General features: G+C 42.1%; 1 protein-coding gene across 1 annotated transcript; it reads left to right on the top strand.

Moving 5' to 3' along the window:
• The first annotated feature begins 278 nt into the window (after positions 1–278).
• On the top strand, positions 279–14,153 carry LOC120797142 (NLR family CARD domain-containing protein 3-like). Its single transcript, XM_040140477.1, has 10 exons — positions 279–421; positions 1,224–1,342; positions 2,109–2,213; positions 3,038–3,142; positions 4,115–4,314; positions 4,781–6,566; positions 6,832–7,005; positions 7,435–7,608; positions 8,898–8,944; positions 10,260–14,153. The coding sequence occupies exons 1-10, from the start codon at positions 410–412 to the stop codon at positions 10,790–10,792; spliced, it is 3,255 nt and encodes a 1,084-aa protein (XP_039996411.1). The 5' UTR covers positions 279–409; the 3' UTR covers positions 10,793–14,153.
• The last annotated feature ends 4,774 nt before the right edge of the window (positions 14,154–18,927 follow it).

The raw sequence follows: 18,927 nt of genomic DNA, 5'->3' as shown, positions 1-18,927 counted from the left end.
TTTTTGGACTGTTTGAAAGTTAATTTAAAAAAAACAACAACAAAAAAAACAACAAAAAACAACTCACCCACAGCGACACAGACCGTCCTTGACTCTGCCGGACAGAAAATCCTATAATCGATCAGGCCGAACCTGCACCGAAGTTCTGATCAAAAAAGGGATTCTGATCATCTGCTTTGAACAGTGTCTGACGGCATTGAAGATGGCCACCAGTCATCTCCTGTGATTCCTGAGCAATTATTTCTAAAAAACTTCAGTATGGTTCTGCCTTTTTTTTTTTTTTTTTGAACCTCTCTGAAGGTGTGTTCAATGACTTTGTCACCTGCTGGTTGATGAACCTAAGGTTTATCACCTGCTCTTAACACGACTACTTCTTTATCTTATGTTTACCTGTGTGTAAGGACAGCGCATGTGTCAGCCGGTGAGTAAATATGAATTTTTTAAAGGGGGTACACCGCGATTTAGTTTTGCACTTCCATGAAGTTGGAGGAACTCTATTTTATCCACAAATGCTTTCAATAAATTGTAATGTGTTTAATCACAGTTTAATTATGTGATCTTCTGCCTGTGGGGGGGCTCTCAGTGGGCACTGCCCTAAAATGAATGTATAAAAAAAAATCTTGTTAAGTTTTGTTTTTTTCCACTTGTGGAGCTGAAATCGGCGAAACCGAAACTAAACCAACCACGGGACTTCCCTAACTCACTGGCGGGGGGGGGGGGGCAATGGCCGTCGCACTTCGAGTGGAGGAAAAGTGAAATGGAAAAGAAAGGACGTGAACGAATCGTTTCATGGCGAGAAAGTAAGGAACCGTGTGTTTCCCCGTGTGAGCTCGGCTTGAGCCGGGCGCCGTGGGTCGGTCTCTCTCGGAAGCTTCGAGTGCGCAGCGACGCTTCGTCGAACCTTGAAGGATTAGCAGCAGCGGTGGAGTCTTCACTTCACACTGCAGTTCTCCAGGCAGAGTAACAATAAAACTACTGTTGGTATAGAGCACAAACCAAAGGTCAGATCCACCTTCAGATTAGATTTATTATTATTATTATTATTAGTATTTCCTATTTCACAGGAAGTGTTTACGATTCTGCCTTGTGTGTGTGTGTGTGTGTGTGTGTGCGTGTGTGTGTGTGTGTGTGTGTGGGTGGGTCTGTGTGTAACACTGCGGTTATGCTTAAATTTGCTCTTTAGGAACCTCTTGAAAGAATTTTTGTCGTTGTTGTTTTTTTAGGGCTCGGGCTGTTTGGCAGCAGAAATGCCCGGGAAGAAAGGAAAGCGACGCGCCTCCGCAAGCCCCGGCCTTCCCTCTGAGTCAGCTGAGGTTAGCTCCTGCATGGAGTGTCCGGGCATGTAAGTTTAACCTCTGCAGGCAGCAAGAGGTTCAGAGCAAAAACACAGTTTATGCTTAGAAATTTAGTGAAATCCTTATCTCGTCGCAATGGGCCATGTGGATTGTTTCCTTCCTAATACAGCTCTTGCGCATGCTAAGTGCTCTCGGTCTTTTACCTGTTGTTCATCTTAAACTGTAGTTACTGCACTGCAAGTCAATGCCTCTCCCCGATTTCCTTGTAATGTGTGTTTTGTATCATTAATTCATGTGTGTCTAGTATACATGGGGAGTAAAAGACCGCTCTCTGGAGAAACGATGAGTAAATAAAACAATCTCTCAACATCTTAAAGCCCAGTCAGTGTGGTCCATTTACATCTTAAAAGCTTGCACAGTCAGTAGTGGTCAGCTGGAAGTAAACATGCTAGCAGGTAATGTCACTAGCATCGGTTTTAGCTCAGCTACCTCCATCAGTCATGTGACCCTTGCCTTGCAGGTCATAGTGGTCCGTTGAGTTTTCCTTGACAGACACAGCCAGAGACCAGCTGGTGAAAGTAGTGGAGCATTTAGGAGCTAAAGATCCAACTATATCCTATAGGAGCTGGTAGAGACCAAAACCAGAGTTAAGAGAGAGTGAATACTGGACTTAGATTTACCAGGTGGACACAAACACCACTAATGTTGCTCCGTATCTGCTGGATGTGTAAGAAGCAACTGTTTCCTAACTGGTGTGCCATATCAGTTTTCTCTGAAGAAATGATGAGTAAATAAAACAATCTCTCCTCTTAGTTCACAGATGATTGCAGGTGGGTCCACGTGTCCCAGCATGGTCTCCATGAAGAGCAACCGATCCCTGGACATGCCAACTAACTTTGGTGTCGAGGAGGCCGAATGGTAATTCGACAATTATTGCTCTGTAATTAAAATATCTTTACATGGGCTTGACAGGGCTGGAAGCAGGTTACCCCGTCAGGCACAGCGTCATGAAATCATATAAACAAGTCTAGATTTTGATCTTAAAATGTATCTCCTTATAGACAAACAACACCTAAATAGACAACAAACACCATTTTCAATAATAAAGTCCTTCTAAAAAAATGGTTCCATTGTGTCAATCTGTCGTTTGGATAGATTTCCCCAATCTAATGAAGTCGAGGCATCAAAATGCCACTGTGATAAATAGACAACAAACAACAAACACCATTTTCAATACTAAAGTCCTTCTGAAATGTGTCCATTGTAACATTTTTAAAATAAAAACTCACAAAACAACATCTTAAAGCCCAGTCAGTGTGGTCCATTTACATCTTAAAAGCTTGCACAGTCAGTAGTGGTCAGCTGGAAGTAAACATGCTAGCAGGTAATGTCGCTAGCGGCGGTTTTAGCTCAGCTACCTCCATCAGTCATGTGACCCTTGCCTTGCAGGTCATAGTGGTCCGTTGAGTTTTCCTTGACAGACACAGCCAGAGACCAGCTGGTGAAAGTAGTGGAGCATTTAGGAGCTAAAGATCCAACTATATCCTATAGGAGCTGGTAGAGACCAAAACCAGAGTTAAGAGAGAGCGAATACTGGACTTAGATTTACCAGGTGGACACAAACACCACTAATGTTGCTCCGTATCTGCTGGATGTGTAAGAAGCAACTGTTTCCTAACTGGTGTGCCATATCAGTTTTCTCTGAAGAAATGATGAGTAAATAAAACAATCTCTCCTCTTAGTTCACAGATGATTGCAGGTGGGTCCACGTGTCCCAGCATGGTCTCCATGAAGAGCAACCGATCCCTGGACATGCCAACTAACTTTGGTGTCGAGGAGGCCAAATGGTAATTCGACAATTATTGCTCTGTAATTAAAATATCGTTACATGGGCTTGACAGGGCTGGTAGCCCATGTAAAGATAGACTCATAGACCTCGACAGACTTAGTTAGAGACCAGCTGGTGAAAGTAGTGGAGCTAAAGATCCAGATATTTCCCTCAGGAGCAGGTAAAGACCAAAACCAGAACCAGAAATAGCTTTTTTAGTCTGCTCCAGCTTACATATCTGCTCTATTAATCATTTGTTTTATTTTCTCCTTTGGAGAAAAAAACCTCAGAAACTAAAAGGGAGAAATGTCTTTTTTATATTTTCTATTTTTTAGTTTCATGAGGGCGAGTCCTGGTTTTTGCATTAATTTGACAGAATACAGTATTGGTAGCCATCTACATAGACGATACAGCCAATTGCAGTAACTGAGCCAGAGAGCCGCCTGCTACACAACACAAGAGCCAAGACTCTGAACAGAAACCCACCTTAGCTTTCCTGCTTACGTCTCCTTCTTATCTAATTTACAAACATGAACACACCTGATCCAATCAGACCGATCAAACACAGCCACGGACACCTGGTCTTCGGAGACCAGTTAACTTGGCATTTATCTCACATGTGCTACATCAATAAACTCAAAACAGTTCCCTTACTTGCTCATTACTGTCAACTATCTAAACAAGTCTATATTCACCTGTAGGCAAATCATTTTTAGGATAAACACAAATGTTTTTCCCATAATGAAACATTAACAATTCCCTTACAGCTCCAATTTATTCTATTTGTTTCATTTGTACTTGTGATGCATTTAAAATTAATTTTGCATTAATTCAGAACACACTTTCAGACCAAAACTGCTCAAAGAAAATGTATCTGAGAAATTGGCATCTGAGGAAAAACTACCACTGAAAAAAATGGTTTCAGAGAAAACAGTCTCAGTTGAAGTGGTTGCACTGGTTAATAATGTGCCATTTGTTTTACTTCTTACAGGCAGCCGACTGGGAAGCTATCCAGCTGTTCAGTGTGCAAGGAGGTTTTTAGGGATCTAGTCCCCTTAATGTGTGGACGCTGGTCTTGCAAACAGTGCCTCAGGTCAGACCGGGACCAGTCTGTGTCACCAGTAGACTACACCTGCCTGCAGTATGCAAAGAAACTCAGAAAAGATCCTGAACACCAGGGAGATGATTATGGTAAGTTCTAATACTTACTGCAAAACTATTTGCGCTACTAATACTGCTACCACAGCTAATGCTAGTAATAGAGTCATACTTCATAATCAGTGTGAGGCATCACATATTAGTCTGTAATGTATAGATGTAAAGGGCAATGTACTTTTTAGGTGGTTTTGTGCTAGGTTCTCTTGGCGTTAAAAGGAATTAGATTTTTGTATGTATGTATGTAACACATACAACCAGATAAAGCATCAAGTTGCTCTCCCCAACTCTGATTATATACAGTAACGTTGTGGGGATGTCAGGTTCCAAATGACATTCAAACTTTAAAAGAAAACTTGAAAAGACTTTTAGGCACAAAATCACATGAAAGTAAAAGTTTTGTGTTTGCTTGTGGTTTTGCATGAACAAGCTTATTTGATATTAACCCCACAGATATTGTTAGAATTTTGGAATTTTTCAATCATGCATTTGCTTGTTACAGGTGACAGCCATCTTCTGAAAACAAAGAAGAATCATAAAGAAGCAATGAAAAAGAAATGTGCTTTCACAAATGAAGGTCTTGGTGACCAACAGAGTTCCCTGAGCAGCATCTACACAGAAGTCTGCATCACCACTGGGGAGAGCAGAGGGCCACATGCAGAGCATGAGTTCAAAGACCTTGAGCTTATATGGAAAGTGCAGTCATCTGACCATACAGTCAGCCTCAGTGATATCTTCAGACCTTTGTCTGGCCAACAGAAACCCCACAGATTAGTCCTGACGAACGGTGTCGCAGGCATTGGAAAATCATTTGCTGTGCAGAAATTCGTGTCTGACTGGGCCGAGGAGAAAGCAAACCAGGATATTGATTTTGTTTTCCTCATTGCTTTCAGAGAGCTAAATCTGAGTACAGATAACAAAAGCTTGCACAAGCTCCTGACTGAATTCCACCCTGCACTCTGCAGTCTGAAAGATTCAGAGGATTACGTCACAACCAAGGTTATAGTTATCCTGGATGGCCTGGATGAAAGCAGACTTGAACTGGACTTTAAGAATGATAAGACAGTAACCTCTGTCAGTGAAGTGACATCCCTGGGTAATCTCATAGCAAACCTGATCCAGGGTAACCTTCTTCCTGATGCAAAACTCTGGATAACCTCCCGTCCATCAGCAGCCAGGCAGATCCCTGCAAAGTATATCAACATGGTGACAGAGATAAGAGGGTTCAATGAGCCACAAAAAGAGGAATACTTCAGGAAGAAAATTAGTCATAACAAGAGTCTTGCTGACAAGATCATTTCACATATCCAGTCTTCACAGAGTCTCAGCATCATGTGCAAGATCCCGATCTTCTGCTGGATTTCTGCTGTATTATTCGAAGAGGTCTTTAAGGGAGATGAAAAAGATGTAATTCCTCAAACTCTGACAGAGATGATGGCACATTTCCTGTTTGTTCAGACAAAATGCAGAAGCAGGAAATACAACAAGAAAACAGAGAAAAACACAGAGAGGCCTCTGAAGACATACAAAGAATTTCTTCTGAAACTTGGCAAGCTTGCATTTGTTCATCTGCAGAAGAACAGCCTAATCTTCTATGAGGAAGACCTGGAAGCCTGTGGCATTGACATAAAAGAAGCATCTATCTACTCTGGAGTTTGCACCTCAGTTCTCAGTGAAGAAAAAGTCTTTTTTCAGAAAAATGTTTTCTTCTTTGTTCATCTGACCATACAGGAGTTCTTTGCAGCTCTCTATGTCTATGAGTGTTTAACAAACAAAAATAAAACAGAGCTCGGCAACTTCCTCAATGTGAAGGACAAAGAACATACTTTACTTGATCTTCTAAAGATGATAGTTGACAAAGTGCTCGAGAAGAACAACGGTCACCTGTCCTTCTTTTTGCAAATGCTCCTTGGCCTCATTGTTGAATCAAACCGGAGAGTCCTTCAGGGTCTGCTGACGTCGCCCGACCCAGGCATAGATACCGACAAGAAAATCTTGACTTACCTCAAATCCATCCGAAGAAAGGCCCTCTCTCCAGAAAGTTGCATCCGCCTCTTCCGGACCATGGTTGAGATGAGAGACCACAAAGTCAAAGAAGAGATCAAGGAATATCTGATGGGGGGAGATCATTTGAGAACTGAGCTGACTCCCTTGCACTGCTCGGCATTGGCCTACATGCTGCAGGTATCAAAGACTGATCTGGATATATTGGACTTGAAGAGTTACAACACATCAGAGGAGGGCAGGAGGAGGCTGATACCAGCAGTGAGGTGCAGCATAAAAGCCAGGTAAGTTTACTGTCATTGTCATATGTAAGATAATCTGGCTTCAGTATTTCTTTCACTCCTGAGTAGTGTGTGTTGATCTTCTCCGGCTGCAAAAAATCCTAAGAAGTTACACTAATGAGATAATTAGGGCAGCCTGTATGTTGCCACTGGGGACAGGTCTTCCCTGTCCCCAATGGGACTTATATTTTTGATAAATATTTTATGTATATCTTTAAACAGCTGCACCTCTTTCTTTATCATATTATAACCCATTATCCACCCCTAGACTAGCAGACTGCAAAGTGACTACAGAGTGGGTTGAACACCTGGTCTTTGCTCTCAAGTTCCCCTACTCATGTCTAAGAGATCTGGACTTAAGCAACAATGACCTAAAAGATTCCGGAGTGAAGCTGCTTTGTGATGGACTGTCGAGTCAGTGCTGCAAACTGGAGATACTGAGGTATATATTTATTATTATTATTAACAAGTAACATGCCGTAATCAACATGGGTGGACAAGACTTCAGCCTGCTGCAAATTAAAAATTTCTGTGTTCACTTGGGTGTGACTAAATTATGTTGCGCTCTTTTCACTGTTTAAAGAAATAATACTTGTCTCTTGTATGTTGGAATCCATCTTTCTGCCAACTTTTATAGTTTTTTCTGATGATCAGAATTTATCTGCATCATGATTGACCCCTTCCAGTATTTCTTCAACTTTCCCTTCCTCTCCCATAATATTTGGATTCTCTTTCTGATACGAATAAAGACCAAATAAAGGTCAACCTTCTTTACATTTATTAGAGAAACTAACTGCTGGTGATGGTGCTCTACATACGTAAATACATCTTGAACCTTCATGCTGATTATCCAAACAATGTGTTTTCTCAGGTTGTCAGGTTGTTTGGTCACAGAGATAGGCTGTGATTTTCTGGCCTCGGCTCTAGAGTTGAACCCTTCCCATCTGACAGAGCTGGACCTGAGCTACAACCACCTAGGAGACTCAGGAGAGAAGCATCTCTCTGAAATGAGGAACGATCCGCGATACAAGCTCAGCATACTGAAGTAATTATAATTCTAGCTGCGTTCGAGACTGTCTCATCAACTTTGGAAGCTCCCATAGAAAAGCTCACTGAAACAGCTTTGTGCTGCTCTTTATCAGAAGTGGGACGTTAACCAAACATACATTTGTCAAACTAACCAGTTAGTTTTAATCCTCTCTCCTCTTGTAAAAGCAAAATCTTACCTTTTCAAAACCCTTCTGATACAACAGAAATCTCACCTATGTGATGCTTGTCCAAGTTTGACTTGAAGCGTGGACTGGGCTCATCGTTGCCCCTTGTGTCCATTGGGGGAACTATTTTCTGCTCTCTGACCTCAGGGGCAATTAAAAGCCCATTATGGCTTAGTATGCCACAATTAAGCAGAGAAGATGCCATACTAGAAAACTTACTTGAACAAGTGACACAAAGTTAATATTTCTGCTCGATTGGCAGTTTTCAAACAGTATTTTTCAGTTCTATAAGACCAAGGATGAAGACAAACGAGTTGGTTTGGCAAATGTACTTCTGGTTAACTGCCCCGCCTCTTTTAAAGATCATCACACAGCCGCTGCCCTGAGCTTATCATTGGGAGCTTCCAGTACTGTCTCCCACACAGTGAGTGGGAGAGTCCCAAACGGGGCTATTGTAATCCCAGTGTACTAGATGTTTTACTTTCTCCACTGAACTGAGAGAGACGTGTTGTTGCATTACTTATACAAATCCACTATAGAGTATCTGCAAGGACCTTAAAGACAACAGCAATAACTAGAAAATGCGCTCAGGAGTGCACAGACCTCTGCCAAGGCCAATGTCATAGAACCAACAATATAAAAGAATTCAAATTCATAATAAATGATCTGAATCTTCCCTAAATCTAATGGGTTCTTCCTTTGCCCATGCCCCGTCCCTTAACCAAGTTTGGTGCAAATCGGTTCACTACTTCTTGCGTAATCCTGCTGACAAATGAACAAAAAAACCAACATGGATGATCACACAACCTCTTCAGCAGAGGAAATAAAAACACCTTTTTACAGAGATACAGTAAATGACAGTTATTCTACTTACTTTTAATGTTTAGATTCGAGTTAAGATAGTCAATGGAGCCTCTTTGTTGGACTGAACTATAGTAAAATGTAGTCATGCACAACAGCACTATAGGTTAGGTGGCACTAATAGATGCATATCGTCTAGATTTACCGTCGACACATCTGTGCCTTAGATATGCTGATAGCAAAGGTTCTTAGAGCAACAACATGTCGGCTAAATGTTTGATCTTTTTCAGAAGACTTTAACCCTCATTTTTCTCCACAGCGTTGAACACGGTGGAAGTCACCGGATGAAACTGGGATTCAAGAAATGTAAGTATCTGTGGAAATCCCGAACATTTTGCTGAATGTTGTGACCACCATGATTGCACATAGCAATTCCAATGAAATGGTGACCTAAAAAAAGGCACATAGCTAGATAATGATAGCAGCCATACCACAGGGTGATCAACAGTGAGGACAAGTTATGCTAAGATCAGCTAAAAAAATTTTAAATTTTTACGATTTTAACACAGTACGTACATGATGATGAAAACAGGAGTTACCTGTGCATACCTCTGGTTCCATGAGTGCTTACTTAGCCCTCTAGTTAAGCGTTCACACTTAACTAGTTCATTCACTTAACTGGTGAATTTTAGATGTATTGCAACTACATACAAAGACAATGGGAAGACACAATTAGGTGCAAATTTACCCAAGACAGCACAAATGTTTTAAATTGAGCACAAAAACTTGTGCTTATCCCGAGGCTTTATGAATCTGAAACATACAGAGACGGAAATAACAGAAAGAAAGAGTTTCTGCTGAGCTGAACACAAACGCATACACAGACATCGTCAACCGTAACATTTACAGTTGGTGTACTGGTTGTTTGGGGTGAATCACCCCAAATGGCGCAAATGGTCACATTTCTGCAAATGACGTGAGGTGAAAATTTAGTTTACATTCTGTCTGAGCCTATGTTGAAACCTACCGGGCTCCTCAAACACGAACGCACAACCACAATCCTCCTCAATTACAAAGTTGCGACTGACTCTTCGCCGACTCTTTACTTGCATTCACTTTCAACAGCAGCCTTCCAATGTGCTTGCTGTAGATTTGGCCACAGCTCACAGGTTTCTGAAGGGAACATGCTGAGAGCCTGGATTTTGCTGCCTCAACCCAATCACGACAGATCAGTGCATTCACTAAATGATCAGATGGTAGCATACCCTATGCAACTGAATGCTGGTCCAGTTAATCAGGTTGCAGTTGGAGGTCTCTGCATGTTTTCAGAAAACTACAATTGTGTCCAGATTTCTTCTATTTCTATTATGCACAAACTTAACCCTGCAATGGACTAAAAACTTCCCCAAATACACCACAGTCATTCTGCTGGTCTGGATTATGGATGGCTTTTATTGTGAAACCAAACATTTCTGTCACTCAGGCATCCATTAATTTTTTATTGGAAGAATATTGACTATTTTTCCTTGGGGGAAGGCACTCTAAACAAAAAACTGTTTTTTCTGATGTATTTTCTTGTCACTCGCTGCCCAGCAGCATTGGGCTTAGTGCTGCCAATAGTGACCACAAGCTACATTAATAAAATGTATCCTCCCGAAATTATGTGTTTTCTCACCTCCAGATGCTTGTGAGCTCACTCTGGACCCCAGCACATCCCACAAGAAGAAGAACCTCCTTCTCTCTGAGGGGAACAGAAAGGTGACCTGGGTGGAAGAGGAGAAGCCATATCCCCGTCACCAAGAGAGGTCTGAGCAGTGCCAAAAAGTGCTGTGTGAACAGGGTCTAGATGGGCGCTGCTACTGGGAGGTCGAAGTGTTGGAGCCCTTCAAAATTGGGGTAACCTACAGAGACACTGGCAGCAAAGGGGATGTGAATGATTGCAAGCTGGGATGCGACGAAAAGTCTTGGAGTCTGATTTGCTCTAATGATGGTTGTTTTGCTCTGCACCACACCGAGAGCATCAGCGTACCTTCCCTCTGCTCGCGCTCCAGTCGGGTGGGAGTGTATCTGGATTGGCCAGCTGGCACTCTGTCCTTCTACAGAGTTTTCTCTGACATTCAGTTACACCTCCATACCTTCAAGAATTTGAAATTCGATGAACCCCTCTATCCTGCTGTTGAACTTCACACGCATTCGTCTGCATTATTTTGTTAGCTACCATGAATAAACTCTGACTGCATCCACAGGACCAAACGTAGATTTGCATGTAGATGGTCGGGACATGTACAATCTTACTCATATTATTAGCAATCTATACTTGTGTCCTTTAAGAAATCACACAGGATTAACTTCTGCTTTCCTTTAGTATCAGGGCTAAGCTAATTTGCCAGGCTTGCGTGTCTGCAAAATTGGGATATTTTTTCTAAAGGAAAAAGAGCGATAAAGAGCGAGAGGTAACCTCATTTTTTATTGCAAAGACGATAGGGGATATTGTGTCATTTTGGTTTTTTTTTAAAGGCGTCCAAATTTAAGTAAATTGCTAACAAGAAAACATTTTTTTGTCACTGTTACAGATGGGCATGTTACTCGGATAAATGACTCAAAAAATGACTTATTACTCACTTAGAAATTAACCACATTACCAAGAATTTAACAGGAGCAGTAATGACATTATTTGGGAACTACCGCCATTGCACATTCAAAAATGACTGTTTGTATCGTCCCAGTTGTACGAATCACTTGGTTGTGTTGAGTTCAAAGTTAATAGTCCCTTCACTGCAACGCGGTTGCGTCACCGTTCAAAGACACTTCAGCACGTACGACACTAAGTAAATTGATCACTGTTCACACGGCTTGACTGTCTTCAGTTCAGCACAAAAGTTGGTGTACGAGCACTGCACATAAATTTTACTAGCTCAGCAGCCTAGTGTTTATGGCTGAGTTATCAGATTCGGATTGTTTCTGTCAGTGACGATGGGGATTCAGTATAATCAGTTCACTCTGAAAACTCATCGATGAAGAGCTTGAGACATTAGCTCTTTCACGAGAGTGACCTGGCCAAAATGGCAACGTAGTGTAGATACCACAGTTATTTACGATCATTAAAACTTTGCATTAAAAACAACGACGTTCCTTATGAAACACTTTTTGAATGTGATGCTTAAATGCCTGATATGAAGACAGCATTTCCACGTGACACAGGTTTTACAAAGATGTGAGCAGACTCTAGGGTCACTGGAGAATCTCCAGCTAACTGATCTGGCCTGACAGTTGTCAGACACGGGAGAGGGTAGAAAACAGGAAGTAAACAGGAAGTTCACCGAGAACAGCTTTGAAGAGTTCTTGTTCCAGTTTTCAAAATAACACGCAGGGATGAATGATAGACAGGATCAAACCCACAAAGTTGTGAGCCTTTTCCTGCTATGAGAGTTTTGAGAAAATGAGGTTAATGTTTTTCTTCATCTTTTCAGTTCGAAGTTAAAATGTCTTTAGCCCATGGCGCTAGGCTAAACTGAGCCACAGCGCTGTGTTGTAGTGGTCACGGCCGGCGGCAGGTTCGTGAGGTTGAAATATAAAAAAGCTTTTCAGCTCGAGACAGCTTCAGGGTTTTAGAAAATCTGATTAACAATCTTTTGGCTCGTGCAAACCTTTAAATGTACGTGTGTAACTGTGGTAATGTTCAGCCTTTCTAGTCGTGAAAATAACTGATAGTTATTCAGTTTGTTGCACATATTATAGGACTGCACCTTTTGGAGATGAGTGATTATTATTATTTTTTTTTCATGATTTTGATGTATTAGGATCTAAATAGGTCAGGTTTTGTGTGTTTTTCACTACTTTCAGGATGTTAGCAGGCTCTGAGGCCGATCTCATGACAATGCATACGGCAGTTGAGATATTTTGGCCGTAGACCGAAATGTCAACCTCTCGGTGGCGCTAGAGGAAAAGCCAGAGGGTCTGACTGTTCTGAACTGAATTAAATGGAAATCATTTAACATTGTACAGCAGCACCAAATATTATGTTTAAATTGTGTGCATTTGCGTGTCAGGAATTCTGTAGGCTTGTGCTGTTCCTGTAAAAAGTGGCTTTAAGCTTTTGTAGGACACTGCGTTAATGCTTAAAAAAAAAAAAAAAAAAAACTGTCCAAGATTTCCCGTTTAAATCAGCATATTAATGAGTGTTTTAATCAGTGTAACCAGTGTGTTAATGTAACCTGTTTGTGAAAATGTTGTTTTCTGAGTGATGCACTAAAAGGTTTCAGATTAGCCTCACAAAGCCAGGCCCCCAAGTGGTGTCAAACATTGCTCAGACGGACACCTTTCGAAACCCCTTTCGGGACTTGACTGACGACGGCGCCACTGGGCTGCGTGTCATCTCTGTCTCCGGCTCACACATGATCCGCTGGAATGAGTGTGAGGAATGAATCTGAGGGGGAGAAACACAAATCATGCATCTGAAGAATGACGATCAATACCTACAGTCATCATCTCGGAGCTGCTCTCTCAGCAGTGGGATAAAAGTGGTTTGCAGTGGGGTGACTCTGTGCGTCCGATAGAAAATTATCTCCAAAGAATTTGAATATCAGCTGACTGAAAAATCTCATTCAGTCAAGCATGGAAATGCTTTACAACTCTAGTATATATATATATTTTTTAAAATATATATTTGTAGTGGTTTTCCGGTCTAAAGTTTTTGCTGCAGGTGGCCCTGTCTAGTCGGCATCTCCCACCTGACAGACTGAGGTACCGCTGCAGATTTGCCGCTGCGTTCCCTCATTAGAGAAAACACATGATGGAGGAAAAGATCGATGACTGTCGCCTTGTTAAATATCAGTTATAACCTACTGTAGACGTGGCTTTAGAATGAAGATACGTGGTCATGAATACGCAACGATACATTTCTAAATTTACTAGGGGCTAAATTTGGTCTATGCACGAATTTGATCTTTCTCCGGTGAAGATGCACAAGATCTTGAAAGATAATTCCCACAGCAGTCATTGTTAAATACGGATTTCCTATCTTTTTCTAGGTAACAGAACATGCAGGATACTAATTATGATTAATTTGAAAAAGAAATATATTTTTGTTTTCTTGGAAGAAAAATCACCTTGGACACTTGGTTTAACTCGTTTTTTCCCCTCTAGTTTCTTCTTACTCTGTATCTAGGGGGAGACTATCGCTGGACTCTGCAGGAAAAAGGCTAAATTAATGTCGGCCTTTTTGTGTCTCAAACTGGAGACTGGAATCAAGGTCTTGATTCGTGTGCTGGTGCAGGGACGTGTTTAGGTCTCGTGTCTCTTGACGTGTAACGGATCAGGTGTGACCTGGTCATAATAAAGCTAATAAAAGGGGGTAAAATGACGGAGGCACCTCCCTTTGAATCACTTTTATTCCCCTGAGTATTCATCCTGAGAGAGAAGCTGGGAGCTCAAAAGTTTTTTCTGGTTTCTTTGAGGTTAATTTTTATTGGATTGACTGAAAGATGGTTTGTATTGAAATAATCTGAAATCTTTTATATATTTCATGTATGTATTTTCTGCATCTGCTGAAATTAAATCATCAGCTAATGAAAGACATCCGGACAGTGTGGGGGGTTTTATTTTATACTGCGCTTAGAACTGTTCTGCTGTATTGGCTTCAACTGACCAGGTTTATTGGTTTCAGTGACAATTTAAAGCTCCTGAACGTGTAGATTAAAAAAATTCTCATAACTCAGAAAATCTTAAAGATGTGACAATCTCACAAAAAGTCTGTGGTCAGTGGTTTTAAATTTTAAGGTATTTTTTTTCAGGACTCTTATAATATCTCTCCACGCAGATAGTTGTAGTTTTATTTATCTGGGTTTTGAGATGTTTGTGCGCGAGATTTCTGCCCACACACCTCCAAAAGTTACAAGACTTTCCTGTTATGAAAACCTACAAAACCTACAACAGCGACACGCTCCCCCCTTTAGAAAAACCGTACGTTCAACGCCTTCCACGCTGTGAGTGCTGTGAAATCTCTTACTGTAAATGACCTGCCCGGTTTAATTAAAGCTTGAATCGTGAAGTCTTAAAGATTTCCGGAGATGGTCTCGGCCTTTTTGCTGACTGAAGTTTAAGACAGAAAGAAAAGCAGAAAATGTGCTCGGGCTCACAGGTCCGTTGTTCGTGTATGTGTCTCAGGAGGCTGAGTGTAAACTGTAAAACCTAAACCCGAAACTGAAGTAAACCACTGAAGCAAAGGAATAACCACATGGCTCGTTTTCCAAGCAACTGCACCGCGTTGCAGCTCAGTTTTCTCGTGAAATAAATGCGATTGTGAGCATCCAGTTGAATCTTTGCGCAGTCGGGCTACGGAGTCGTTCGGCACCAGGGCGTTGTACTGGAGGAGTCACGGCACATGGCGTCTCTCTTTGTGGGTTTTTTTTTTTATTCCACTGCATGTCTGTCTAGTGCGTACAGGATAAGTGAAGCTGCATTTGCATCTGTTTTTTTGCAAAGCGGGAAGCCCTGCGGGCAACGTGGCGTGGTTCGTCTCACTGGGCTCTTCCTGCGACGAGGTAAAAGCAGCAATAACACCGTGTAAAGACACTTGAAGTCCTGCATTCAAAATCTTCACTTGAGTCAAGGAGCAGAAACTTTATCAGCAAAAAATGTTTCTAAGCATCGAAAGTCAGAGTATTGAGTCAGATTGGTTTTATATATGAAACTACTGTCCTATTACTGCTGATGACCTAGGAGCAGCATTTCAGCATCATCCTGTCTGAATACTTTAAAAGTGAAAGTAAGTTGGCATCCATGTTGCTCGTACTGCAGGTCACCAGACCGTTGCGCAGAGCGAACGATCAGATGCAAGTAGCCGTTTCTTATTTTTGCTCCCAGCTCAAGACTGAGCGGATGCGGACGCAGCGTGGCCCGTTTACTTCCCCGCAAAAGACGGTTCCACGACCTGTCTTGTTTTTATTCTCGAGCAGCAGTAAAACCACATTTGCTGCAGTGCAGCGCGCTCTGCCGCAGATGCTGCTGTGAACCTGGCGACAAACTGATCCCATGAAGGGAAACAATTTGGAGTTTGGGAAAACAATGCGATCCGATTTTTACCAACAGAGATCCACGCATTCGCTTCAAGGCTGCCCTTTAAAAGTGGCCCTAACTCGTAGCCATACGTGGCAGCAGGTGTCTAAACTCACTTTAGCGTCAGCAAATGCCCTGTTTCGTCCCCGCGTGCGGCAAAACTGTCCACGCATTGGACCAAATGTCGCGGCACTAAGGTCGCGCTGCTCCGTGTGTAAGAAAGCCCTTCAGGTCTGTCATTGTCACCATTACATATCCACTCAATGTGTGTGGGTGGGGGCAGCAGGTGGGCGCGGGGCGTTGCGGATCCAACCCTTTCTGTTTTTTGTCGCGTGGCTCGCGTCGGCTCGCGGAGCTGGAGATTGTGGAATGCGAGTAAGTAGATTTACTCAACTGCTTTACTGAAGTACAACATTTAGGTCCTTGTGTACTTCAAGCAGGTGTTTTCATGCTCCTACTCCACTGCAGCTCACACAATACTTTCTACTCCGCTACATTTATTTGAGAACTACTAGTTACTAGTTACTTTGCACGTTCAGGTTATTGAGACAAAATATAATCAGCTCATTGATTCAGTTGCAGAATGATGGATTAAACTAACCAGCAGTAAATAAAGTAGCTAAAATTAGCACAAGTGATTCAGACATTGATGCATCAATAATTGTCGTCCAGTTATATAATATACAGTTTATTATTCTGAAATGGGCCATTTTTATTAAGCCAAATCTTTAATGCGGGACTTTTACGTGTTAGTATTTCTGCACTGTTGTACTGGTAACTTTACTCAACAGATCTGTGTACTTCCTCCAGCGCTGCCAGCATGTGTTTTTTCATTTGAAGTTTTAACACATACTATTTGAGTAAAAGTAACAATACAACACTGCAGAAGTGCTCGAATACAAGCAAAACTCCCGTATTGTAAACGTTACTTCAGTAAATCTACGTAAGTATTAAATTAACGTGTTAAAAGTAGAAGCACTTGTGTATATTATTACATTATCAGATTGTTATTGTTGCCGCATTCATGCATAAGCAGCATTTGACTGTTGTAGCCCGGCTTCAGCTAATTTGAATCATTTTCTATACCACTGGGTTGCCGGATCTACGGCATTGCATGACATGATGTGAGTTTCTCATATCATGAGAAACTCACATCATGTCAACCGGGCTGCAGTTTCGAAACAACGTTCAGTGAACGCCTCTATCCTGCTGCTGAAGTCCACACTCATTCCAACAAACTCTCACTGTTGGGTCGCGTTATCAGCTGTTGTATTGGTGGTGTAAGATTGTCCCACTGTCTTTTACACTGCACAGGACTGAAGGTGTGGACTCACAAGGTTTTGGTCGTTTTTCAAGCAGAAAAAAAAAAAGAAAAGTGGAATATTTCTCCTGATTACGGCGAGACTCGTTGCTGCAGTTCGGCTGATAGCTGGAAAACTTTTAGTGCATGCGTCAAAAAGTTGAAATACTCGACACATTTCAAGAACAGTGAAGCACACAACGTGACACCCAGTCCCCCCAGCACCGTCCGACAGGTACTTCCGAAGAAGCGTACTATCAGCCTTAAACGCAGAGTTGGCCCTGGAGCTTCGGCAGCCCAGTAGAGACGGCAGGATTTTTTCAGTTTGTATGTTTTGGCCGTTTAGTGGTGTAATAAATAACTGAAAAAGACTCTGACAATGTTTGGTGCTTTTTTTTTTTTCCATGTCTTGACTGGGATGTGATGGAACCAGGTGCTTTCATTTTGTTTGTTTCAGTTCAATCAAAACACCCCAGTCGTCAGAAAGCGTCTTTCCAGCTCTTCGTCTAATACCAGCTGAGCGTTACTCAGGGAAATCTTGTTGTGAGAACGCAGATAAACAGTGTCTAGCCTCTGGTGTGCTTCATTTTACTCATTGCGAGAACTTGACCCAATGGAATGGTTCGACTTTCTTCTCCGCTGGTTCCCAGGCAACCTCACGGTGAGTGCACCCGGCAAACAAATAGTCCGGCACGTGAACCCTGAGAGACTGAATTCTGTTTCAGCAAAGCAACCCGGTTGACGACTTGTTTTGTTCTGGCGTTATGCTCCGAGCGTCCAGGTTGTGTTTTATGTGAACGGAACAGTTCATTCAGTAATATTTCGTGCTAACGAGGACTTTTCTGAATCACTGCCCGAATATTGACATGGTCTTAGTGACCTAATGTCCTCGTCTTTGTCCTGCGTCAGACCGTGTCCTCAGTACCGGTCCATGTGTATTGGAACATCATGGCTCGTCCACCTTGTCATATTTGGATTAATGGTTCACTGGTTTGGCTGACAGTGAAGGGTGGGGCAGCCTGGCTGCCTCGAGTCCCAGCTGTCGCCCACCCCCCCTCACCCCCAACCCCCACCCACCACCCCTCCGACACACTGGGGGAGGGCCTCTTCATCCAGGAGCACAAAAAGAGCCCGACTTCTACAAAAGAAGAAAGGGAAAAGGAAACAGCTGCGATAAATGTGAAATATAACATTAAAGAAACAGTTAAGGTCTGACAGGTTCTCTAGAGTTATTGTGTTTTAAGTAATTTAAATATCAGTAATATATATATATAAAAAAGGAGGAATTGTATAAATAAATAAATATAATACGTGGCACCAAACCCTCTGGACGAAAACTATACAAAGTGCTGGTAATAACAGAAAACAGAACAAAGAAACAAGAAAATTAGAAGAAGATAAATGAAGATATGGACAGTTCAATTAATAGTTCAACATTTTGGGAGATTATTCACTTTCTTAACTGTTGTTCTCACTGTTGATCAATCTGCTGATCATGTTTTCGATTAATCGCCCGAGTCTCATAATGTCCTGGAGCACAAGGTGACACCCTTAAACGTCCCAACAAACGCCACCAAATGTGTTCCTACCGTTTCCGCTTTAAAAATGACTTAAACGATCGGCTGATTATTGAAATCGTTGCAGATTAATGTTCATTTTTTTCTCGTTGCAGCTCTAACTGATGCCATTACCTGCAGGATAATAAAAGCTGTGTCCCCCCCCCGGTTGCAGGCCTCCGTTGACCCCCACCGTGCATGGCAGTGTCGTCGTGTCCTCCTGAAACACAGAGACCGAGCGGACACTCTAGAGAAGAAACGACTAGTCGATTAATCAATCAGTCGCTTGGCAGAAAGTGAATTGGGTCACCTTTGGGTTCTGGGCCGTTGGGCTGCCGAATACGTCAACGTGTTGTTTTTTCACTGTTTTCTTACATTTTACTCTCGATCCATCGGTCAAGAAGATAATTGTCCGACTTACCGACAACGAACAGGGC

The sequence above is a fragment of the Xiphias gladius genome, chromosome 12 (assembly GCF_016859285.1).
Source record: "Xiphias gladius isolate SHS-SW01 ecotype Sanya breed wild chromosome 12, ASM1685928v1, whole genome shotgun sequence".
Classification (NCBI taxonomy): Eukaryota; Metazoa; Chordata; class Actinopteri; order Istiophoriformes; family Xiphiidae; genus Xiphias; species Xiphias gladius.
This window is presented reverse-complemented; position numbering and strand designations above follow the sequence as displayed.

Excerpts from the sequence above, each read along its gene's own strand:
- LOC120797142 (XM_040140477.1), top strand. Across the intron at positions 1,343-2,108 it reads TGCATGGAGTGTCCGGGCAT|TTCACAGATGATTGCAGGTG; the intron begins GTAAGTTTAACC and ends CTCTCCTCTTAG. Across the intron at positions 7,006-7,434 it reads TGCAAACTGGAGATACTGAG|GTTGTCAGGTTGTTTGGTCA; the intron begins GTATATATTTAT and ends GTGTTTTCTCAG.